The sequence below is a fragment of the Leguminivora glycinivorella genome, chromosome 7 (assembly GCF_023078275.1).
Source record: "Leguminivora glycinivorella isolate SPB_JAAS2020 chromosome 7, LegGlyc_1.1, whole genome shotgun sequence".
In the NCBI taxonomy this organism is placed as follows: Eukaryota; Metazoa; Arthropoda; class Insecta; order Lepidoptera; family Tortricidae; genus Leguminivora; species Leguminivora glycinivorella.
Genome location: NC_062977.1, coordinates 20,921,737 through 20,947,499, shown reverse-complemented (window position 1 = coordinate 20,947,499; position 25,763 = coordinate 20,921,737). Strand labels below are relative to the sequence as shown.

General features: G+C 39.2%; 3 protein-coding genes across 3 annotated transcripts; 2 read left to right on the top strand and 1 right to left on the bottom strand.

Moving 5' to 3' along the window:
• The first annotated feature begins 2,875 nt into the window (after window positions 1-2,875).
• On the top strand, window positions 2,876-15,420 carry LOC125228042 (tetratricopeptide repeat protein 27). Its single transcript, XM_048132488.1, is given in 16 exon segments — window positions 2,876-3,016; window positions 3,108-3,490; window positions 4,151-4,409; window positions 5,759-5,857; window positions 5,860-5,992; window positions 6,938-7,137; window positions 7,140-7,161; window positions 8,689-8,716; window positions 8,719-8,862; window positions 9,523-9,598; window positions 10,246-10,420; window positions 12,006-12,192; window positions 13,155-13,330; window positions 14,175-14,322; window positions 15,154-15,298; window positions 15,301-15,420. Coding segments are annotated over 16 exon segments (2,355 nt in total). The 5' UTR covers window positions 2,876-2,955; the 3' UTR covers window position 15,420.
• Window positions 15,421-15,991: 571 nt separating this feature from the next.
• Window positions 15,992-22,222, top strand: LOC125228106 (rabenosyn-5). Its single transcript, XM_048132556.1, has 6 exons — window positions 15,992-16,500; window positions 17,170-17,317; window positions 17,790-18,004; window positions 18,551-18,745; window positions 19,616-19,870; window positions 21,214-22,222. The coding sequence occupies exons 1-6, from the start codon at window positions 16,078-16,080 to the stop codon at window positions 21,286-21,288; spliced, it is 1,311 nt and encodes a 436-aa protein (XP_047988513.1). The 5' UTR covers window positions 15,992-16,077; the 3' UTR covers window positions 21,289-22,222.
• A 1,357-nt stretch (window positions 22,223-23,579) lies between these two features.
• On the bottom strand, window positions 23,580-25,763 carry LOC125228076 (dynein axonemal intermediate chain 4). Its single transcript, XM_048132526.1, has one exon. The coding sequence runs from the start codon at window positions 25,761-25,763 to the stop codon at window positions 23,580-23,582; it is 2,184 nt and encodes a 727-aa protein (XP_047988483.1).

Genomic DNA, 25,763 nt, shown 5'->3' with positions numbered 1-25,763 from the left:
ACTTACTTACGTTCTCACCTTAAAAATAATATAATGTATGTTATTTTGTATTTTACTTTTATATCAATATTATAAACTGCCTAGCCTAAGAAAGAAAATAAATACTGAGAATATAAACGTTATATATATAAAAGTAACGAAAACATACAATATTGATATAAACATTTCATTTGGATTATTATGTGGCTTTTTGGCTATGAAAGTCATATATTCATACATTCTTGCCTTCTTGGCTAACCGTACCTACTGATTGCAAATAAATGGTTTGTTTATGTACTTACCTACATAAACGGTCACTTCTCTTCTCTTACCAAGTCCTAATATTACATTATCATACCTATATCTCTGATCATAGGTCTGTATGCCTCCCTTTTTCTGTAACGTGAATAAAAAGGACGGCATGTTGTCTATGACTATATTTCTATGATAGTGTAATATCGGCCTAAATAGTTTGTAAAAAATAGAAGATGGGAGATACGAGTATAAAACAAATAAATACATTCTTCTCTTCTCCTTACGCAAAGACCTAAGTAATTTAATTCGTGTAGCATTAATTAATTTCTAGTCCACCACTCAAGAATCTACTTATACTTACCTCAATAATATTTTCTCTATCAAATAGAAAATAAAACAAAACGGCAGTGTAGGTACCAAAATTTATTATTTCAATAGTTTCACCTATTTTTAGTTTCTTTTTAATAATGTTTGAGAATTTCTGGAAAACTAAAAAATACTATAAGTTTAATTCACTAGAAATGTTACATTACCATTTACCCAGTCTGTGATACCTGATCATCATTAATCATTTTTATGTCCTTTTCAATGCAAGAATGTCAATAGAGTTAATGTCGGGACGTCGATAAAAATGACACATCACTAGTACAAAAACATAACAAAACAGTTTGAAGAAACTTCAGAACAGAATTTAACATGGTAGTAGTTATTATATAAACTATGAAAAGATCGTATTTTATGCTTTGTTTAGATCCTACAAATAATAGTATCAATAACTGACCGAAATTCACTAATGAAACACAGCAGGTTCTTGGGAGTTTTCTTTTCTCCATGTACGTGAATTACAGTCCTTAATCACACAAGCCATAATCACACTAGGAACTTGAACACATCACAAATAAGAATTTAGCAGGATCATCAACTATCTATCAGGAATAAACACAATTAAATTAAAAATCGGCCAGACGACCGCCGAGATATTTGATCTAACATAATACGATTATGTACAATTGTCAAAGGTAGACACCAGGGGAGACATCTGGGGGCCTGCTCCATTTCAGCTTCTTGGCCTTCTTTTTGGTGGAGTCTTGGGAGTAAAGGAACCGCGAGCATCGCACCTTGAACTTCGTGTTTCCGGTCTTCTTCTTCGGAAATCTAAGAAATACATAAAGTTGAATTTGTTAAATAGCTAAATAACAAGAAAATCATAACAAAGAACAATAATCATTGATGGCGTTTTTAAGGTATGAATATTGATAGGTTATTATTGCAAGGTCGATAAAACACATCACATCACTATGCTAAAAAACATAACCTTTCCGAGTTTGAGAAAACTTCCAAAAAATATGCAAAAATCTATACAGAATTGAATAAGATTTGAATTGTATAAACTACTAATATGTACATTTATATTTCTGCCAGGTCGTATCAATAAATATTATCAAAAACTCAAGAAACTTACCGATGAAATGATATAACCTCTTGCGTGTTTTCTTTTCTTCCTGAATGTGATTTGCAACACTTGATCACACAAGCCATAGTCAGAAATGAAACTTGGAACTATCACAAATATACACTGAGCTATTTTTTCCACGATCTATCAGAAATCCTCACAAAATAAATAAATATCGTCAAGACGACCATTGAAGTCGCGCTAAAAACTCGAACCAATATAATACGACTATGTACAGTTGTCAAAGATGGAGACCGAGTGTGAAATGACAAACGTATATTTAATTTTGCCGTATAATAAATGGACCCCAGGTCCGTTTTGACATCAGCATTTAGGGACAACCTTCGAGAAAACGAAAGAAGTTGTGGAATATTGTCTCATTCGCTCATATAAAAAAGGTAATAGTGTGGTGTGAGTAAGATACATGTCACCGAGCTTTATTTTAGCATGGCTTCCATGCTTTAGTTATACTTCCGTGGAATCACATTTTTTGTCATACGAAATTAAACCTTATTACTGAAACAGAAAGTCGATCGTATCAGACTAGCGAAAACGGTCCACATGAGAGGGCATTGTTTGGGCTGGTGTCCCTCTCGCACGTGTTGCCAGTGTTAATGAGGTTCCCATATTAGTAGTATTTTTATCTGTATATTACCTGACTTTATAACTTCTTATTTTATTTTAATGTTATATTCAAACTAGGGTTTCGATATATTTCAAAAAATTTGAAAATAATTATAATGTAATTATTTTGATGCCAGTAAATCAAAGATTTGTATAATTAAAAAATACTTTCAATTGGGTGTCAGTAGATTTTGTAGTAACTTTGAAAATTGACTGGTATCCCCAATTTATGACAGTGATGACGTCACTGAATAATGTTGACATTGTCAGCAAGTGCGAGAGGGACACCAGCCCAAACAATTACCTCTCATGTGGACACACTTTTTGACCTAACTAAACAATCTAGTTTAATAATTCTAAATCTATGACTAATACCCAATTAAAGGTATTTTTTTAATTATACAAATCTTTGATTTATGGGCATTAAAATAATTACATTATAATTATTTTCTAATTCTTTAAAATATATCGAATTTTTATAACACTAAAATAAAATAAGGTTAAAGTCATTTAAAAATAAGTTGACACGTACATGTTGCTAATGTTTTGAACTATGTTATAACATAACCTACATTAAATTTATATCACATATTTATGAAAAACAATATTTCATAGAGAATTAAGTAAACAAAAAGTTAGAGAAAATGTTGACTGAGACTAACATTTTATATTTGTGCAACTTTGATGAAAAATTTCACAACTCAGGTAATGTTTACTTTTTACTATTTAAGATGAAATATTAATTTAGAGTTATAAAAAATTACATGGAGGTATTACAATATCTTTTATATTTCAGGGCCTGAGCACATAAATAAATTATGGTCAGGTAAATGGCAAATAAATAATCTTGAAATATTTAAGGAGCTACTGGCAACAGGATTGGATACTGAAAAACTGAGAGCTGTTCTAACTAAATACCTCGATAATGGCTCGACATTGGACATCATACTTTACTCAACCATTAGTTCTTTGTTAACCTTTTGTGAGCAAAATTGGAATACTCACCCGGAGAAACTGGATTTGCAAGAATATTTTGGCCAGGACTGGCCTACAACTATAAACGCAGCGGTACTATTGCAGCGCGATTCTGAGCCCGTGTACGTGAATATAGTACATCCAGAGTTATTGTATTATTCCTTGCAAATATTTAATACCCTTTGTGCAGTTCAACAAAACTTGGTAAGTTTAATTTTATTATGATATTTAAGGAAATTTTATTTCAGCAGTTTCATCATATTTTATTAAAAATTAAATAAGAGCTGATAGTCAGAAATGATAAGAATTTGTGAACTTGATGACATCACCTTGAATTTGCTTTGTCATGGATATGATTTGCTATCATGTTGAATCCCCTTAATTGCCAAGACTGACACTGAAACTTGAATAGTTTCATGTGCTCTGCCTACCTCTTTATGGGATACAGACGTGATTGTATGTATTTTTAATAACTTTTTGGTGTGTACCTCTCATGCCAACTAAATTATGTTGTAAAATTAACCATATGCATGGCTATGTGCTTTGGGTTTTTTTACTGTTGTACTGTGTAACAACTTATTTGAATAATAAATAAATATATAAATAATAATTACCCTTACACCAAAATATTAAACTATCAGACTTCATTCACCATTTTTAACCGACTTCAAAAAAAGGAGGAGGTTCTCAATTCGACTGAATATTTATTTTTTTGTATGTATGTTACTTGATATCTCCGAGAATCATGGACCGATTTTCAAAATTTTTTATTGTTTATTACTTGAAATTTGAAAACTATCAATTCTTATTATAATTCTTTCATACAACATTTTTACTTACATTTGGGTGCAATACAATTTTCAGGTTCATCTATGGTGGTACTTCCGAACCCTCATCATCCACCAGAAAGCTCTAGAAGACAACAGCGCCAGCATCTATAATGAGTTGGAACTTCTAATGGCCAAGTTGTCCAATGAAGCTAACATGTTGGAGAACAAAAGGCTGGCTGTTCTGCTGCAGGCGGAGATTGCCCAGGCTTACCTGGTGTATGGACGGGTGCAGAAGGTTGAGGAGCATTTGGCCAAGGCTAGGGAGCTGGCTGGACTGAAGCTCGAGCTAACAGGTAGTTAAGATGTGTATAACTGATTTAGCATCTACAATGAGTTAGAACTTTTGATGCTCAAGCTGTCTAAAGAGGCCAACACATGGGTTGGCTGTTCTGCTGCAGGCGGAGATCGCCCAGTCTTACCTGGTGTATGGACGGGTGCAGAGGGTTCAGGAGCTGGCTGGACTGAAGCTCGTTAGAGGTAGTTAATATATGTATAACTTAATTTTGCATCTGCATAAGTTAGGACTGCTGATGCTCCAGCTCTTTAAAGAGGCCTACACATGGGAGGACAAGTTTGGCTGTTCTGCTGCAGGCGGAGATCGTCCAGCCATACCTACCGGGCTGAAATTGGAGCTTACAGGTGGTTACTATAATAACATTAATTCATTATTTTCCTACCTAACATGTCATATGCCTGTACATTAAAAGTGATTGGATTTTAGTTTGAAACTTCAAATCATTAGGTATCTAAAATGTTCATTAATTAAAACAAGTAATAAAATGTTGGACACTTATTGTAGAAATACTCTGTTTAGGAACATGTCATTGTCAATCTACATAAATATACATACATACATACATAAATACAATCACGCCTGTATCCCATGAAGGAGTAGGCAGAGCACATGAAACTACTCAAGTTTCAGTGCCACTCTTGGCAAATAAGGGGTTGACAGAAAATGAAACTGTGACATTGCAGTGACAGGTGACAGGTTGCCAGCCTCTCGCCTACGCCATAGTTTAACCCATATCCCGCAGTCGCCTTCTACGACACCCACTGGAAGAAAGGGGGTGGTGAAATTCTTAACCGTCACCACACGGGCAATAATATATATAATTATAAAATATCTGGGCGACCGAGCTTCGCTCGGTTCTATTTTAATATATCACGTCTTTAGATAAAAAAAACTCTTATAAATACAAAAACAAAAAAAAAGACAAAAAACAAAAACTTAATTTCTGGCCGGGATTCGAAACCCTGACACCAACGATCTATCTGCGTACATTAGGCCGACCTCGTACGACTGAGCTAAGCGGAATCAATGCGCGCGCGGCGAAATTAACGACCATATTTTACGTTTACTAACGCGAAAGAAAAACTCATGAAAACTCGAAAATTCGCGTTTTCCGGAATCTAAGGCTACGCTAGATCGATTTTTCACCCCCAAAAACCCCCACATAACAAATTTCGGCGAAATCGTTAGAGCGGTTTCCGAGATCGTCGGTATATATAAATAAATAAATAAATAAATATACAAGAATTGCTCGTTTAAAAGTATAAGATAAATAGAATTAGGAAATAGTCACAGAAAGGGGCTGTGCTGTTTGGATCCCTCTAATTAATAATAAACTACATTTTCCAGGGGTCCTCGGTAAGAGAACAAAATGGCAGCAGACCACCCTGCCCCAGCTAGCCTTAACCAGCACCCTGGACTCCGACCTACAGCGACCATCAGCCGAAGAACCCATGGCGAAGCTGAGCTGCCTCCCGATGTGGAGTTACAGGATGACGTGAGGCTGAACAAGATCCAGTATCTGGAGGAGATTAGGCAGGCGGAGCTACCGAGTTTGGAGCAAGTGCTCTGTATGATCACAGTGTAAGTGTTAGGAGTATAATCTAACCACAAAATTAAAATTTTGAAAAAACCGCGACATAGTGAACCGATTTTCATGAAACATGGCTAAGAACACTCCCGACTAACTCAGATTTCAGACAAAAAGACTAACTCTAAATCGGTTAATCCGTTCGGGAACTACGATGCCACAGACAGACACACACAGACAGACAGACAGACAGACAGACACGTCAAACTTATAACACCCCGTCGTTTTTGCGTTGGGGGTTAAAAACAGGGATTTACAGGGGGACCGAGGGACTGCCATCCCTCTGTCATGAGTAACCACCATTTTTCAGCACGTTCTTTTTCTACAGCTCTAAGTACAGTCACCGGCGTAAATAAGTGATGATTTCTGTACCTTGTCGCTTTTAATCATTTGACAACTTCGTATAACATTTCAAACAAGATGTTAATGTGACAAGGTACAGAAATCATCACTTATTTGTGCCGGTGACTGTACGGCTATAGTAATGAAGAAGTTTATTAACATCACATTTAGTTTATTCACCATTTTTATACAATATTAGCTAATATATTCTGCAATAAAAATAAATAATGTGATGTTAATTGCATAGCTCATGAAATAAATGTCACACATTTGGGGTTGAAATGAAACCCTCATATTAATATTCTCCTTTACTCTAAACGTTTTTTTTTAAACATACCATTACTAGGCTTAGAATAAATTTAAAAGTGGAAAATGTCTGCCTTGGGTGAGACTTCAAACTCACGGCCTCTGGATCGATACTCCAGCGCTCTGCCAACTGAGCCACCAAGACTTCAACCAAGCCAGCGAAATTTTTCACTACTAAGGTCAATGGGACCCGTTATTCTAAGCCTAGTGGCATCGATTGCAGACGTTTCTGCTAATCAGAAGTTAAAATATACCATTATTATGTTTTAAAAATCAATTTCTGTTTCCAGTCAATATCTCCAAAAATCGCAGCCCAAAGACGATCTAATGCAGGAAGAGCTATCCCCCTACATAGAGGCAATACTATCTCAAAAGAGCGGTCCGTGGGCCACTAGAGTAGCGGCTTTATTGGTCCGCTGCAAGCTCGAGGCGGGCCACAAGCGGAGCGTGGAGCGGGCGATGCTGCAGTGCGAGACTATCGTTAATGAGAAGAAGAAGTCGCACCTACTACTAGGTATGTGCTTGTTTTTGTTTTTATGTGAACAAATAAATATGCGAAATATGTGAGGAATGAATAATAAAAGTCACGAAGGTTGCTGAAAGTGCTGAAACCTTTTTTATTGTATGGTACATATCATATTAGCGCTACCTGTATTGTTACTTCCAATCCGGACGTCGCGGGTTCGAACCCCGGCTCGTGTACCAATGAGTTTTTCGGAACTTATGTGCGAAATGTCATTTGATATTTGCCAGTCGCTTTTCGGTGAAGGAAAACATCGTGAGGAAACCGGGCTAATTCCAATAAGGCCTAGTTACCTTCAGTTTGGAGGTCAGATGGCAGTCGCTTTCGTGAAACGGACACCAGGCTCCCATGAGCCGTGGCAATATGCCGGGATAACGCAAGGAGGATGACGACATATCATACTTGGTACTTTGCTAATCACCAGAGATTTACTACGTGGATTTGTAGAATATATTCTAAACAGCTTAGTTGGACTACCATTGCAAACAAAGATTCTGTTACCGAATTTAGTGTCCGTATTTTTTTTCACACACAATTGAATTTATTTATTAACCCCCGACGCAAAAACGACGGGGTGTTATAAGTTTGACGTGTCTGTCTGTCTGTTTGTCTGTGTGTGTGTCTGTCTGTTGCATCGTAGCTCCCGAACGGATGAATCGATTTCGATTTAGTTTTTTTTATTTGAAAGCTGAGTTAGTCGGGAGTGTTCATAGCCATGTTTCATGAAAATCGGTCTACTAGGTCGCGGTCGGGGGTTTTTTCAAAATTTTAATTTTGCGGTTTTTAGGTTATTATTTAAGACAACAAATCGCCCATAATGGTTAGTATTATACATTATTGAATTATTTTAAACCTAATTTTTAGTATAACATAAAACAGAAAGTAGACAACACAACAACAACAACACATGACAGCAATAAAACACTCACATAGTGGCGGTCATGAGACACTCAAAATGCCGCACCATAGGTTCTTTATATGGGAATTTTAATAGACTTCAGGGCCCCTTTGTCGAAGATACAAGTTACAATTTACAAGTGCTAGTCAATGTCTAATATGACAAGTTGAAAAGAGACTTCCGCTTGTAATTTTCAATTTTGAAAACTGGGCCCTGCTCTGTGACGTTGATGTGTCTGTTTACTGTGGTTGATGTAACTGGCCCTAAGAAAGGTGGAGGCATCGATTCATTCTCAACCATGGGGTAGAACCTTTGGCGCTTATTTATTAACCCCCGACGCAAAAACGAAGGGGTGTTATAAGTTTGACGTGTCTGTCTGTCCTTCTGTCTGTCTGTTTGTCTGTCTGTCTTTGTGTGTGTCTGTCTGTGGCATCGTAGCTCCCGAACGGATGAACCGATTTAGATTTAGTTATTTTTAATCTGAAAGCTGAATTAGTCGGGAGTGTTCTTAGCCATGATTCATGAAAATCGGTCAAGTCGGGGGTTTTTTCAAAATTTTAATTTTGTGGTTAGGTTATACTATGTAAAAACAACTTATTTTCCTTATTATCTGGTTCCAGGCTGTCGTACCTGTGGGCTTCAGGACTGGGCCCTGGGCGTGGGCGTGGCGGCAGCAGTTGGCAGACCTGTACCTCAGTCTGGGGCTCGTGAAGGCGGCTCTGGAGGAGTACCAGCGGCTGCAGCTGTGGGAGGACGTTATAGTGTGCTACACCATGCTCCAGCTGCGACACAAGGTACCTAATTATTTATTTATTTACTTATGGAGAACCAACAGCTATTAAACTAACAATGTACAACAAGATGAACAAGATATGATTCAGAAAGCCAATTACAGCATCTCACAGATAGATACAAAGTAATATTAATCAAACTAATGCTAGCACTTATACCAGCGCACACACATGCTCACAAAAGTGGGAATATAAAGAGAGACAAAACAAAACAGAAAGTTAAATAAGATGAATGCACTAAAATTCAACAGAAGTATTACTTAATTAAAAGATCACACAAAAAAACACCGCTTAACCAATATTTGCCTCACAGTGTGGCAAGTTGAGAGCCGATCACTTCACTCTTTATGATTATGTTTTTTTTTTAATTAAAAATACGTTGAAGTAGACGTCTACACAGACTACGGCGATTCCGTCAAATCCATATCAATTCCATATAAAATTCCATACTAATATTATAAATGGAAAAGTGTGTGTGTCTGTTTGTTTGTCCGTCTTTAACGACAAAAAGGAGCGACGAATTGTCGCGATTTTTTAAGTGGAGATGCTTGATGGACGGAGAGTGACATAGGCTACTTTTTGTCTCTTTCTAACGCGAGCGAAGCCGCGGGATAAAACTGGTATTTAAATAAATTATAAAAAAAAACACTTGTTTAATTGCAGGCAGCAGAAGTGATTCAGCAACAAATCGACATACAGCCGACTGTCAAACTCTATTGCTTATTGGGTGACGCAACAGGTTAAGATACTAATCACATGTATTTAGTATAAGACAATATATTAAATTGAAGAAACCATATTATAGAGAAGGTCTAATTTCAAAATAATTGTGAGCGCCAAACCATCTCTGACTTCCATTTGTGTCTTTTCAGATTTTTTGGGTTTATGCTAGATTTAGTGAAATATTACGCGATGAAATATTTTTTATTTTCTGTTATCTCTTGTTTTGCTGTTTAGGGTATTAAGTTTTCTTTGCTGGGGCCCATTTCTCAAAACTGAAAGTTACAAGTTACAAGCGGAAGTCTCTTTCCAACTTGTCATATTAGACATTGTCTTGGCTCCAGGGGCCTATTTCTCGAAGTTACAATTTACAAGTGGTTATCAATGTCCAATGGGACAAGTTAGAAAGAGACTTCCGCTAGTAACTTTTAGCTTTGAGAAATGGGGCATTGGTCGTTACGGCTCAGCCACGACATTGGTCTAAGCGCGACAGCGGTGAGCGGCGGCCATACATTGGAGCGAGACACAGCGATGGGACTTTTCATTCGCACGTATGGCTGCCGCTCACCGCTGTCGCGCTTAGACCAATGTCGTAGGCTGGGCCGTTAGATTTTGTGCCTTTATTTTTACGACCGAATAATCCTTATTCCTTTATATTATTGCCAGATGACGTATCATGCTTCGAGAAAGCGTGGGAGTTCTCCGGGCACAAGAGCAGCCGCGCGCAGCGGCACTGGGGCAACTTCCTCTTCGCACACAACAAGTATGAAGAGTGCATCCCGCACTTTGAGAAGTCCGTGGAGATTAACAGTATACAGGAGAGCGTATGGCTAAGGCTTGGGTACGTCATCAATTACTTGTTTCTAATACTTAGATATACCGGGTGTCCCTAAAACCAACGCAAAAATTAATCATAACCTTAACCACAAAATTAAAATTTTGAAAAATGAAAATGAAAATAAATTTATTGGTTACAATAACGTGTTAATAAACAATACATGGTTGGAATCTGCACGTACGTAAAATAACCACAAAATGAAAAATTTGAAAAACCCCCGACCGCGACATAGTGGACCGATTTTCATGAAACATGGCTCAGAACACTCCCGGCTAACTCAGCTTCCAAACAAAGAAAAACTAAATCGAAATATGTTTATCCGTTCGGGAGCTACGATGCCACAGACAGACACACACAGACAGACACGTCAAACTTATAACACCCCGTCGGTTTTGCGTCGGGGGTTAAAAAGGGTGATAGGACATCTATTAAGGCAGTGGTTCTCAAACTTTTTTTCCCATGGAACCCTTTTAGAAAGCAAAATATCTGACGGAACCCTTAAATTAAATAAATAAAAAAATAGTTTATTGCAATCTTTATTTTAATAAGTAATCATAATAGTAAAATCTAATCATTAGATTGTAATGTGAGGTATTACATGAAACCCAAAATTCACACGGAGCCCCCAGAGAGGCTTTGCGGAGCCCTAGGGAACCGCGGAGCACACTTTGAGTATGGCTATATTAAGGGAATTTGACCTTAATGAAAATGACATGATTTTTGAGATGTTAGATGGATGAAAATGTTTAAGGAGATGTCCAATCACTAATTTTCATTTTGGTGTTGGTTTTAGAAGAGACACCGTAGCAGGCCTACGTCACTCGTCGCGGTCACGCGTTAAGTGCCTACGTACTACCCGCTAGCCGTTCATTCGAATGAACAAGTCGCCGAGGGGCGCCACGCACCTACTATTCTTCTGAGTTTTACATAGTGACTTATTAGTTAAATAAAGCGTAGGTATTTGTCGTTTTGCGGGCAAGTGAAGGATCTGTTACGTTAGTAACATTTATAATCTGTGCCCGTAGAGTATTCTTGATAATGCCAATGCATACCTTATTGTAAGATCAAATTATAAAATGAAATTGAACAAAAATCGACCAAGTTCACCGGTGGTCGAATTGGCCGAGCCGGGAATCGACCCGGGTCTTCTGCTTACGCGGCTAACGCCCTTACCACTAGACCACCCGACCACTAAGGGTCCCCTCCCCTCACATCTGGCGTCTCGCGAGCGTAGTAACTGTATGGCAAAGCCTGCCCTTTTTCATACAGTTGGCCCGACGCTACGCTCGCGAGACGCTAGATGTGGGGGGACCCTAACCTGAGCTAGATGAGATAAAAAAATCTCATTACGGCTCAGCCACGACATTGGTCTAAGCGAGACAACGGTGAGCGGCGGCCATACATTGGAGCGAGACACAGCGATGAGACTTTTCATTCGCACGTAATGGCTGCCGCTCACCGCTGTAGCGCTTAGACCAATGTCGTGGCTGGGCCGTTAGGATTTAACTAAACTAGCTTATTGCAGATAACACTGTGAATAAAATGACCTACCATGTCTCTCATACAATTTATTGTATTTTTACTTCAGCTTTGCGGCTCTAGAGACGGAAAACTGGGAGTTATCCGCGCGCGCCTACCGTCGCTACACATACCTACAGCCCAACACCTTTGAGGCGTGGAACAACCTCGCCAAAGTGTACGTTAAACAAGGAGACAAGAACAGGGCTTATAGAGCCCTTATGGAGGCGCTGAGGTTCAACTATGACAACTGGAAGGTATGTCTCATATGTTTGAAATAACCTTAAATTATTACGAAGTTACACTTCGGAATAAAGTAAGGTGAAGAATAGGTCAGTAGCTACCTACCTACTAACTATAATTATCTAAGAGAAAAATCAACATAAGAAATGCCAATTATATTTATATATGTTAAATGAAATTCAAATGGTTTATAGGAAGTAAACCCTACATTTTTGAAAAAAAATTAAGTGTTGCACCAATGTAGGGTTCAGGAAGGCACGCGTTTTATGAAGACAATTTGCCGGTAAACCCTACATTTTTCAAATTTGCCGCTTTTTTAGTGTCAATATTTGGTTGACATTTATAAATATGATTTTTTTTTGTTTGTCAATTGTTGAAAGTCCTCCGGGGGTAAAGTAAAGATGCCTGTGATTTTCCCTTAAAAGGAACACAAATGTTCACAAACTGAGTTTTTCTAAGAATCGCTTCGCACACAGTTTCTACTATGTAATATGTAAGTAACTTTGTTAGGAATAGCGGGATCTCCTTCCATAAGTATAATTAACCCCGAAGCAAAAACGACGGGTGTTATAAGTTTGACGTGTCTGTCTGTCTGTCTATGTGTGTGTCTGTCTGTGGCATTGTAGCTCCCGAACGGATGAACCGATTGAGATTTAGTTTTTTTGTCTGAAAGCTGACTTAGTCGGATGTGTTCTAGCCATGTTTCATGAAAATCTGTCAACTATGTCGCTGTCGGGGGTTTTTTCAAAATTTTAACTTTGTGGTCATTTTACGTACGTGGAGATTCCAACCATGTATTGTTTATTAACACGTTATTGTTGAAAGTGTGTGAAGCGAAAGTGGTTTGTCAGGATCGTAGTAAATGGAAATCCGTGATCTCTGCCTACCCCTCTGGGAAACAGGCGTGATTGTATGTATGTATGTGTACGTTATTGTAACCAATAAATTTATTTTCATTTTCATAAACTTGTTCCAGCTATGGGAGAACGTGATAATAGTATCGATGGACACTGGGCACTTCGAGGACGCGATCCGCGGCGCCCACCGTATGCTGGACCTGCAGCGCAAGTTCGACGACGCGGAAGTGCTGGCGCTACTTGTGCGGGCGGTTGTACAGGACAAGGAAGACGCCGATGGAAATAGTAGCGCTAGGTAAGATAGGTTATCCATACTAATATTATAAATGGGAAAGTGTGTGTTTGTTTGTTTGGCCGTCTTTCACGGCAAAACGGAGCGACGAATTGAAGTGATTTTTTAAGTGGAGATAGTTAAAGGGATTACATAGGCTATTTTTTGTCTCTTTCTAACGCGAGCGAAAAGCGGGAAAAAGCTAGTAGGTTATAATGTCATATCGTCACTACTTTTAAAAAACCTTGTATCTCACGCTGTTCCTCAAAGTTAAAACGCAGTAAGTCTATATGCATTCCATACATACTTACTACAATTTTCTTTTCATTGACAGACGAAGATACAAGTTTTTTTAAAAGTAGTGACAATTTACTATAAATCAACCAAACGCTTCCACTTAGCGTGTCAAATGAACTCGGTATAACCTAACCACAAAATTAAAATTTTGAAAAAACCCCCGGCCGCGACATAGTAGACCGATTTTCATGAAACGGCTAAGAACACTCCCGACTTACTCAGCTTTCAGACAAAAAAAACTAAATCCAAATCGGTTCTTCCGTTCGGGAGCTACGATGCCACAGAGAGACACACACACAGACAGACAGACAGACACACACAGACAGACACGTCAAATTTATAACACCCCGTCGTTTTTGCGTCCGGGGTTAAAAATGCCTCGTTCCGTGATATTTAATTGCAACAACACAAAAACTAAGAACACTCATATGTAACTGCAATATCACTATTTCATTTTCTTTGAACCCCTTAGCTTCTAAGATTGGCACTGATAAGTGAGTAGCTGATGTGCTCTGCCTACCCCCTTTTGGGAATACAGGCGTGAGTTTATGTATATATATGTATGTTTCAGGTTAAGAAAGCGAATATTAGAGCTATTCGGACGCATCACATCGATACACCAGAACAAGCCGGAGATATGGCAACTGTACTCGGATTTGAGCCCTACGAGGCTGCTGCAGGCGCAACGGCTGTTGAAGGCCTACAGGGGATACACGCAGGTCAGTTTACGCTATATACTGTTTGTGTCGTTCCACGGAAAATGTACCTTTGGCCTTTACCGCTTTAGTATGTTTGCTTATTGATCATAAATGAGCGCCAACCGCCATAAATTAACGTCATATTTCGTCACTACTTTTAAAAAATCTCGTATCTCACGCTGTTCCTCAAATTAAAAAACGTGTAAATATAAAACGTAAGTTTTACGCGATTAAGTCCCGTTTTAATTTAATAATATGAGTGAAGATCGTGTTAGTTTAAATCAATATACTGTTCTTAAAGTTAAAACGCAGTAAGTCTATGCATTCCATACATACTTACTACAATTTTCTTTTCATTGACAGACGAAGATACAAGTTTTTTTAAAGTAATGACGATTTGGACCAGCAACATGGACAAATAAAGGAGTGACACCTACTTATGTAAACTGAAGCGCGTGCGAGTTTCAATCCGGAGGTAGGCTCATACCAATTATTTTTTCGGAACATATGTGCGAAATGTCACTTTGATAGTTACCAGTTGCTTTTTGGCAAAGGAAAACACTATGAGGACAATGAACTAATTCCAAAAAGTCCTAGTTACCCTTCGGTTGGAAGGTCAGATGACAGTCGCTTTAGTAAAACTAGTGGCTGCGCCAAATCTTGATTAGTTGTCAAAGCCGGCATAACTCAAGGAGGATGCTTTTATGTACATTTATTGTAGTCAAAAGCTCAATCAATTCAAGATATTTTCCATCTTATTCACAGTCAACATTTTAAATTAATTTTCAGCTTCATAAACATAGAAAAATCATAATTTTGTTGTAGGTAACTAATTTGTTTAATTCATTGCAGACTGGAAGTTGGACTAACAGCCCAGAAACCTGCAAAAAGGTCATCGACCTCGCGCAGAATCTTCTAGAATACAGTCTCCAAGCCCGACAAGAGGCCGAAGATAAAGAAAAAGCTCAGGCCGACCAGCAGCTCTCCTCCGCGCGGTTAACGGCCAGGCCGTCTTACGGGCCGCTGAGAAGCAAGACTGGCCTGAAACTGCCGACGCTCTTGAACAGCTGAAGGGATTATTTAATAATGTTACGGAATATATGAAATCTATTATGTAAATAAAGAGTTTTATTTTCCCTCCAAAATCTTCATTTTAATTCTAGGGCCTACTGCGACTATCGGAGGATGCAATTTGCGAATTTCAATTTCATTGTTCGCGGTGTGTCGAGGGTAGGCCCCGTTGTACAGTGCACCCAAGGTATTGTAAAGGGCGAATGAATGAATATTTTTCAAATCATTCTGAATAATCTTTGTTGCTTACCGTACGTAAACTTTTTAAAACATCATCTCTATTTTTGGACTAAGACAAACTTATTCAGCCAAATTGGGTGAGAGAATTAGAGCTTTTTTAACATTGCCTCAAATAGTTTTTTTGACATTTAAAGCGTTTTGATATTGCATTGAACATTATTTATATTACAGTCCTAATTTGTTAAATATAATTTCATAAAAACACTTTTCGAATATTGAAAACATAATAAACTTCTATAAATATAAAATTAAAAATAAAATCAGTAGTAGTAACTTTCCTCAGGACATGATTAATTAACAATTATATGTTTAGGATTTTAATCACCTCACAAATGTCAATGCAATAAACAAACGCTCACTAATCAGCAGTGAATTAGAATGGGAGGATTTCTTTTTTGCGCTAGAAATTAACTGCACTGATTGTTTATTTAACATGTGCATGTAGGAATCAGTGCGTAACTAACAATGGCGACAGCAAACGACGAGGAGATCCTGGAGGGTTTCCTTTGTCCCATTTGTAAGGCCGACTTGAAAACCGCTTCACAACTTACGAACCACTTCGAGAGTTTACACCAAGAAGAACAGGATGTTTTGAAGTCTCTAAAGGAGATATTTGGGAAAGCAAAGAAGATTATACTTAATAATGATGATGCTGATATTCAGGAAACGTTTGATCGTGCGTTAAAGTTTAATTCTCAGGACTATTATGAACCAAATGAAGAGCAGACTGTGGGGGTGTCAAGGAGTTCGACTGACTACTTCAAAGGTGTGCGGTCGGCGAGGCTGGAGAGATATGCGACTGAGACCAACAAGTTGTTGATTAGACTAGATAAATTAGTGGGGAACATGCCTTCTGAACCCAACCTGAGGAGACAACATGAACAAGAGGTCAGTTTCTTTTCATAAAAAAATTGCTTTGTTTCAGATGTGTAAACAGGGTAAATCCGGACTTTGTCTTGAAATTCAATTCAGTATATTTATTTCGAATTTTTAAAATCCATAGTGTTAGTAAATATCACAAATCCTTAAAACTATGTTAGTACTAAGAGTAAATGAGTAGGCTAGTATTTTTTTGCTTTTTTTACAGTTTCAGGTGTTGATTTCATATTCAATATTATGTATGAAAATATGATTGACAAAATATCTAGTCCATTATTCTAAGAGGTCCTCATTAAAAATAATTAAGACATTTACAACAGATGTTACATATCTTGCATATCAATATTTCTTTTCCTGTTTAGAATTACCAAATCACATTTATGGTGGAAAATTAATAGGCAAGAAAGGTAGAGGGGTAGGTAGGCCTATATAATCTATAAACATTTTTTTTAATATGCAATATTTAAGAATAGCCCATACATCATTATATCTGCTTAGTATAACTGTTACTACCATACAAACCAGTATCTAATAGCACTACATGGCGTCTTGCCAGCTTACTTATCATCATAAGCCTGTAAGTCTATTACAGACTATTAAAACAGTGTCTTGTCTGTTTTCTACGTGGCTAGGCCATCGTAGGTGAAGTTTCCTTACTTATTACAACTTAAATTTCAGGTAGTGCCATGGTTAGACGGCTCATCAGTGAAGCTGTGCCCGAACTGTGCGAAGGCCTTCAACCTGACGCGGCGGAAGCATCACTGCCGACTCTGCGGCTCCATCCTGTGCCATGACTGTTCAACATTCCTAGATATTAATGTAGCTAGTAAGTATAGTTTGTTTAATTGTAAATTTTTAGTAAACATTTATGTTCATCATAGAATTAGACAGGATCTCCATAACCAATTTATCAAAGAAGAAGACTGCTCAAATCTGTTCATAAATTAGGGTAATTTTATGTTGATTTGTGATAACACAGAAAGTAGGGATAAATTGAAAAACACTAAAAAAGAGACTAATAATAATACAATCAGTAAAAATTGATCTTGCTTAATTAGTCCTGTTTTATACAGGGCAGAGGAAGGAAATTATTAGACCAGAGTATTTTGATACTTCAGTAAAAATTTACTAAATGCAAGCATCAATAAATGTTAAATGTTAAATATTATAGGACAATCTTACACAGGTTGACTGAGGCCCACCCAATATAATGTGTAATAATCCTCAGACATTAAGTGTTATTGATTTAGTGCCAGAAATAAACTTCTGATATATTCATCTATAACTTATTCTTCCAGGATCAATAATAGACCCATCAGTGCCACTCATGCCCTCAGACCACGAGGTGACAGAAAAGACAGGCCTCCGTCTCTGCGAGCACTGCTACAATCTCATCGAGCTCCGGAAACAAGTGCAGGAGAGCCGCAATGCTAAAACAGCGCTTGTGCAGGCATATGAGCAGATGAGAGGGCTGATGGATCAGGCTAAGCCTGCTGTGGCTATGTATGAAAAGGTAAGACAGAATGTAATATATTTAACTATGCGAAAATAGTTTATGGAGACACAATTACAATCGCTTAGAATTTACTCTGAATTGTGTAAATTCACTTTTTATTGATTTATATATTTTGATTTGATTTTCTTTTCACTGGTTCAACAACCCTATGTAATCCAATAAAATGATTTAAGAAATTTTACCACTTTTGTTGCTACTTGAATTGCGTTACTTGCCACCTATGACTTCTATGAGGCTTATGTTATGATTTTATCCGTTTTTTTTTTTAAAGAACTGTAGTAGTGAGACTGCACTGTATATTTTAGTAGTTACTGTATATTTTAGATTTTAGTATGTACAGCCCACATCGCTTCTAGACATAGAGGTTTTTCTATCGTGTCTGACGTAAAGTGACGTGAGTATGAAGCTTAAATTACGCCCACATTTTTTTTTACAGTATTTAGTATTGCATTAGTGGGATTAGTTGTAAAAGCGGACGGAATGCTGGGATAACGCAAGGAGGATGGAATTTAGTATTGCATAGTCTTTGTTCTCTAATTCCAGATGTGTCAAAGCCTGTTCGACGGCGAGAGCACGTACAACCTGTCGGACGTGAACGCCATGCGCGGGCGCATCGGGAAACTGGCCGAAGGCGTGGACGCGCTCAGCAAACATATAGCCGCCTTCCCTGCTGAGCCAGGGACGAGGCAGGCTAAACTATACTCTTCTATTAGGCAGGCCGCTACAAGTTATATCAAGGTAATATATCAGTTAGAGATGTGTCAACCCGGTTTGCCAACCCGGTTCAAACCGAGTTAGGCTCAACTCGGCCCGACTCGGTTTGACAGTTCACCAAACCGGTTCCAACGAGCAGACGGAACGCAGCCGAACGAACGTACCGATCGGTCCCACTCCCACATGACTCAACTCGAAAATGTTGATAACGAAACCGGCAATATCGGTATCGGAACTGCAAGCCAGCGAGTGCAAGCAGGATAGCTGTACTTTCGCGCGGAAGTGGCGCCACGGCCAGAATCTGAAACACACTCCCGGTCCGCCCGACCGTGCTCGCTTTGGTTTGAAATCAATTATAACAGATGGTGCTCTTTTTCCTAGATAAAGAGTGAAACTGTCTGAGGGCGTGGACAACTTAGTAAAATATAGCCGCCTTCCCTGCTGAGCCAGGGACGAGGCAGGCTAAACTATTCTGTCTCCGTTACTCTTCTATTAGGTGTTTCGGGCATAACTTGGCAACCCGCTGACTTGATTCGTGTTCAGACGAATCGCTTCACATCACATTAATACGGTATTTCTTTATTTATATTATATAGTAGTAGATAGCGAGTGGAACTGTCTGAGGGCGTGGACGCACTTAGCAAACATATAGCCGCCTTCCCTGCTGAGCCAGGGACGAGGGGCAATCCTCTATTATGGTTTGTGCAGTCTCGCCAAACTATCCACTCTTCTATTAGGCAGACCGCTATTATGGTGCCTGGTATGTTATATCAAGGTAATATATCAGTAGAGTGTCTCACCTCACGGTAGAATTGTTATTAAAATTGCTTATCTTTACGGAAACATATAGTTATTATTATTAACAATTTATTAACCAACTAAATACAATTTCAGGATGAACTTCTATCCCTGCGAAAGCTGCCAACCGAGGCCCAGATCGAGGAGGTCCGGCGCCAACGATACGAGCGCGCCGAGCGACAGATACAGAAAGAACGGGAAAGAATGGAGCAAGAAGGGGCCTTAGCTTCGGCGGCGGGGCCTAGCCATGTTGAAGTGCAGCACCACGATGAGAATAACCCCATTTTGGAGCAGATGAATATTATTAGAGGCTATATTAAAGAGGCACGGAGGGAATTGAGGTTCGAAGAGGTGAGTTTTAAGAATTTTCTAAGTAGTATAATACTCGTAGATACAGAAAGAATGAGAATGAATGGAGAAAGAAGGGGCCTTAGCTTCGGCCGCGGGGCCTAGACAAGTTAAAGTGCAGCACCACGATGAGAATAATCCCATTTTGGAGCAGATGAATATTATTAGAGGCTATATTAAAGAGGCCAGAAGGGAGTTAAGGTTTGAAGAGGTACATGTTAGGCTTTTCTTAGTAATACCAAAGAGGATCAAGTATTATAGAGAGTTACTGTCAAAGTAAAATATGTAATCACAGTGCATAGACTGCCATCTCTCCACACAGGCTTAAAACTTTTGAACCTCAGTTTTGACAATTTGGCCCATATTCTGAGCTTGATATGTTTTAAAATGACAAATTTTAATATTAGCGCCATCTAGCTGAGCCTACCCCAAAGGTGTAACGCCATCTAGGTCACCACATGCTTTATCTATATGGTACTGAGGTACGTTTTTTTCTTAGACTTTATCCGTCTAGATGGAGTTATATAGGTCTTTGGTAATACCAAATAGGAGTATTATAGAGAGTTACTGACTAAGTAAAATATGTAATCACAGTGCATAGACAGCCATCTCTCGACACAAGCTTAAAACTTTTAAACCTCAGTCTTGACAATTTGGCCCATATTCTTAGCTTGATATGTGTTACAATGTCAAATATGAATATTAGCGCCATCTAGCCGAGCGTCCCCTAAAGATGTAACGCCATCTAGGCCACCGTAACTTTTTCTATATGGTTCTGAGCTACGTTTTTTTCTTAGACTGTAGCTGTCTATACTATACGGAGTTACATATGTCTTTGGTAATACAATACAATACAAAAGGTATGTAAGCGAATGGAACCACAGGGTCCAGGGAGTATTTTTAAGAGAATATATACACAGAAATGTATAAAGGAAAAATCTCGGAAATGGCAGATTACTATGCTTATTTTTTTTATACTATCTCGGAACTGGCAGATTACTATGCTTATTTTTTTTGTTAGGTAAGAGTTTTGAATGATTCACGGTTATTTTCATTAGACTACGTTAGGGACAAACAAGCATGCAGCCTGTTGGTAAGCAGTCTCCCTCCTTCGCTTATGGTCGCGCCTTCAACTCCTCACAGAAACCCTTCACCGGTTTTTTAGATTCCAAACCTGCCTTCGTCGATCCTATTTTCGGGAGCTCGACAAAAATCAAAAAGACCTATATCCCGGTTATAAGTTAGGTAGTTGAATATCTAAGATCGAATCTTATTGAATGCCATTTTCTATAAAATATCTATAGGTCGTTAGGTAAGCACAATATTAAATAATCCTTTTTTCCCAGGTGGCAATGCTAGAAGCGAACCTGAAGGAACTGAAGAAGGAATACCAGCTGCAAATGCTCTCTAACCGAACCTAGTCAGGCTTAGTTCAATTATTTATTATACAGGCTGTTTCAGTGCACGTAATACAAAATCAGTGATTCCAGCTCTATTAACGACGAAGAATATAATGCCAGTGTCTTAAAATTCTACGTGATTAAACTTTGCTAATTTTCTAACAATATAAATAAATCAAATTCCCGAAGTGTGGTCACTCATTGTGACGTCATGGCATGTTTGCTAAACGTCAGTTGAGTTTTTAAATATTGTGACAAGTAACACGTTAGAATGCATTTTATTCATAAAATATCAGCCTAGATAAACAAAAAGGTGAGTTTATACTACAAAACTAGGCTGGAACTATTTTCTCTTACCAACCTAGGTAGGGTAACCATGTTGTGACCAAAACAACAGACTTTAGGAAAATTACAATGATATTGATGATGATGAGTATTAACTAGTTCAGCGGTTCTCAAACTTATTTTCCCATGGAACCCTTTTAGAAAGCAAAATATCTGACGGAACCCTTAAATTAAATAAAAAAAGTAGTTGCAATCTTTATTTTAATAAGTAATCCTATTACTAAAATCTAATCATTAGATTCGAATATGATTACCTGAAACTGTTTATTTCAATTTTTTAACAATTGGTGAAATATTTGGTTTTATGGCAGAGAGTTGAAGTTGCATATCAGGTAACCAAAATTCACACGGAGCCCCCAGAGAGGCTTTGCGGAGCCCTAGGGATCCGCGGAGCACACTTTGAGTATGGCTGAACTAGTTCAACAACACGCAACCTAACATACTGTTTTAGCAATAGGAACACGAGTTTTAAAAACATGTTTTGTATTACGTTCATTGAAACACCCTATATTCTATATATGCATTAACGCCCGTTTTGTTTACATTATTTATATTGTCATAAATTTATACTGTGTTATTTATACCTAATTCGTATTTCTTAGGTAAGCTTAAGAATTAAGAATAATAAATCTGATATTATAAAAGTAAATATAATTTTATTTTAATGTTTATAGTATAATAGCATTAATTAAAATTATTATAAGTAATTAACATGATTACACCTAAAAAAAGGAAAAAAGATAATTATAAACTAGTTTACCTTGCAGTGGCGGAATAAACTCGATTCCCAACGGGTTCCCTAAAATTCTCTAGTATCTGTATAAGTCCATTCAAAACAGATGCTAAAACCCCTCGGGCTTTACCAACGAAAATTTTCACGCCCCGCCACTGTTACCTTGCTATATGTAAATCAGTCTTGTATAGAGTACAGTGGGGCAAATATCGACTGGGGGCCCATTGTAACTAATCCATGTTTTCCATTATTACACTATGATGTTGAGTTGTGTTGTAAGCGCTGGTAGTCTAGCGGTAAGTACGTGCAACTTTCGTTCCGGAGGTCGCGGGTTCGAACCCCGGCTCGCACAAATGAGTTTTTCGGAATTTATGTTCGAAATGTCATTTGATATTTGCCAGTCGCTTTTCGGTGAAGGAAAACATCGTGAGGAAACCGGACTAATTCCAATAAGGTCTAGTTTACCCTTCGGGTTGGAAGGTCAGATGGCAGTCGCTTTCGTAAAAACTAGTACCTACGCTAAATCTTGGGTTTAGTTGTCAAAGCGGACACCAGGCTCCCATGAGCCGTGGCAAATGCCGGGATAATGACACTATGATGTTGAGTTCTACATGTATCCACTGAACACGCCTACCGTCTATAACAAGTGGACACTATTTAATAACGCAAACATTGTAAAACATGGAAAAAATGGACCAGTTACATTTGCCCCCCAGTCAAGCCTTGCCCCGCTGTATCTTAATTGTTTTTTTTTTTAACGTATAGTTTACGGAACCGTATTTAATGTCGTGTAAATTTTCTTTTCTTTCGCAACACATTCAACGCATTCTCGCTCATCTCAGCTGCGATTTGAGATAATATCCAAGCACAATTACTAATTGCAATAATTGAAGGGTAATAGAGCGCCAAGTCGCTTAACTTTACGCAATGACGTTCTTGTATTGCACCATAAAAAAAAAAAAATAAAAAAACCCGTGGTGGGTTATTTCGATTATACTTTTAGATAGCGTTAAGTGTCGCTTTTGACATAGATTTATGTCTTGAAAGTGACACTTAACGCCAATCTACAAATACTCGATGGCAACAAGGCATTTTTTGTGGTGCCATCTATGTGTGGTGTAGTGTATGCGCGTTCTTAGGCGGTCGCATTTTAATGTATGGGATGGTATGATCTTCTTATATTGAATCTATGATTGCACACAGATTGATCCACTTTAATTTTCGCGCGAATAAGTTAATGGTGTTTCTTCTGATAAGACGCCATTTTCTCAAGCTGCTTCAACAAGTTCGGTCTTGTACACAAAGCTTTCTTAATAGCGTCGTCCAACATTTTTCTCTGATAATACGGCGGGATCGGCGTGTCCTCCAGGTGGAAGGTGTGAACCTTGCCCATACTGTCCGACACGAACACGCTGTCCCCGCCCTCGCCAAACTTCAGACACGTCAGGATCCCCTCGTCCGTCAGCGTGTACTCCGCGCAAGGAATATGCGTCTTCCTCCGCAAGTCCCAGATAGACAATATGTTAGTACTGATCGTAAGAATTATAGTCGCATTTACAGGGCAGAATGCCGCCTCGTAAACTGCCCCTTTGCAAGTTAACGTCATTATAACGTCGTCTATCCCTTCCACCCACAACCTTATAGCTCCATCGGCGCCACAAGTCATCATCAAGTTGTTCATAAACGGGGAGCAATGTAAAGCGTACACGGGGCCCGCGTGAGTTCTGAACACGTCCATATGCTGGTTCAGATAATTCTTCGAACATTGGTGGATGCAACCTTCGTCCGTACCCACGTAGTAAATATGACTGATGCTCGGATGCCACATAATACAATGCCCCGCTGGATGTCTATTTATTGGCACGTCCACCTTTAGGCATGCTTTTGTCACTTGCAGGCCTTTCAAACTCCCTTCGACGGTCGATAAACGCATCATAGGCGTGCAGATGAAATCGTGCGTTTTCGTACTCGTGAATCGGTTCACTCTCCCGTCTTGGCATGTGGTTAAAACGTATTCATTGTCCTTGTCTATCGCGCGCCAGGTGACCGTCCAGATTGGCTCAAAGCAGGGGTTGGTGTCGCGGGTACTTTGAGCTATAATCTTCTTGGAGTAGGAGGTGACGTCCAGTATTAAAACGTCCCCGTTGGCGAAACCGCAAGCGAGCCAGTTAGGATTTTTTGCGGAAAATGCTATAGAAGTTAAAGGTTCGACGAAGCGGTAAAAACGCTCAGGTTTGATAGGGTTTTTCGTGCACCAGACAGCCACGATCCCGTCAAATTGCTTCGCGCATCCAATATCGCCGTAAGCCACGGCCAATATGTTTTCGTTGCTAGGATTAAAAGCCATCATCACAACGGGATGGTGATCAGTCTCGCTGCACTCGAACGTCCACAGCTGTGTGATCGTGTAAACATAGACTAAGTCGAGCGAGAGCGGATCCATAGGGACGAGGCCTCTGAACTTCTTTTGCGCATCGGAGTAAGCTTTAGCAGCTAAGACACGTTCCGTTAACAGTACGGCATCGTAGAAATTATGAGTTTTTCCTATCTCTTGGAAAGTTTTTCCGCGCATGTGGTCCGGGCCGGCGTCGACTACTTTCTTCTTGCGCAGGAGCTTCGCGTCCGCGGACTGGTAGAGAACCATCTCGTCGGGCTCCTCTTTAGCGCGCGCTCGCCTCAGCTTCTCATACGTGTCGTGCATGTCCCACAAGGAGGCGAAGCTCGCGGCATTTTTCTTCTGCGGTCGAACCGCCAGCGTATGTCGAGATTGGATGACAACCGGCTCAGTCTGAGTCTCTTCCACCACCATCTTTCGATTCCTGCCCTTCCCGACAGTAATATAATTATAGAATTCATTCGCTTCTTCGACTGCATTTCCTTCCGGCGTACCTTTGTCGAATGAAAACGACGGCAGCTCGAACAGGAACTGTGTTTCGGTTTCTTTAAACACTACCATGATGTTCGGTGGATACGACATGACGGGGTACTTTTTAGGTAAATAAAACGCGGAGGGAGCCTTGTCTAGGTCGATTTCGTCGGGAGCGCAGCCCTCCTCGGTGTTGAGCGTGTGATCGATTTTTATGTCGTCAAGGGAGATAGTAGTCGCGAACACTTTCGGCCCGCCGTCCCCCACGTCTGATTTAGACTTGTCGGAAGGTTTGACTATCGCGACGGCGGAGCGCACGCGAACTTCGAACGCGGCATGTGAAAACGTGTCCATCATGGTAGGAAAACTGCTATCGACAATGTCGTCGGGCGTGAAGTCCACACCTTCGAAAATAACGCGCGTGTTGAGCCGCCTGTCCATAAAGCAGAAGGTGGCTTTGCCAACTTTAGCGGCGGCTGCTTCGTCGCCGTCCTCGCTGGCGCGGGGCTGCTGTGCTGTACTTTCGAATGTAACATTTTCAGCTGTACTCAT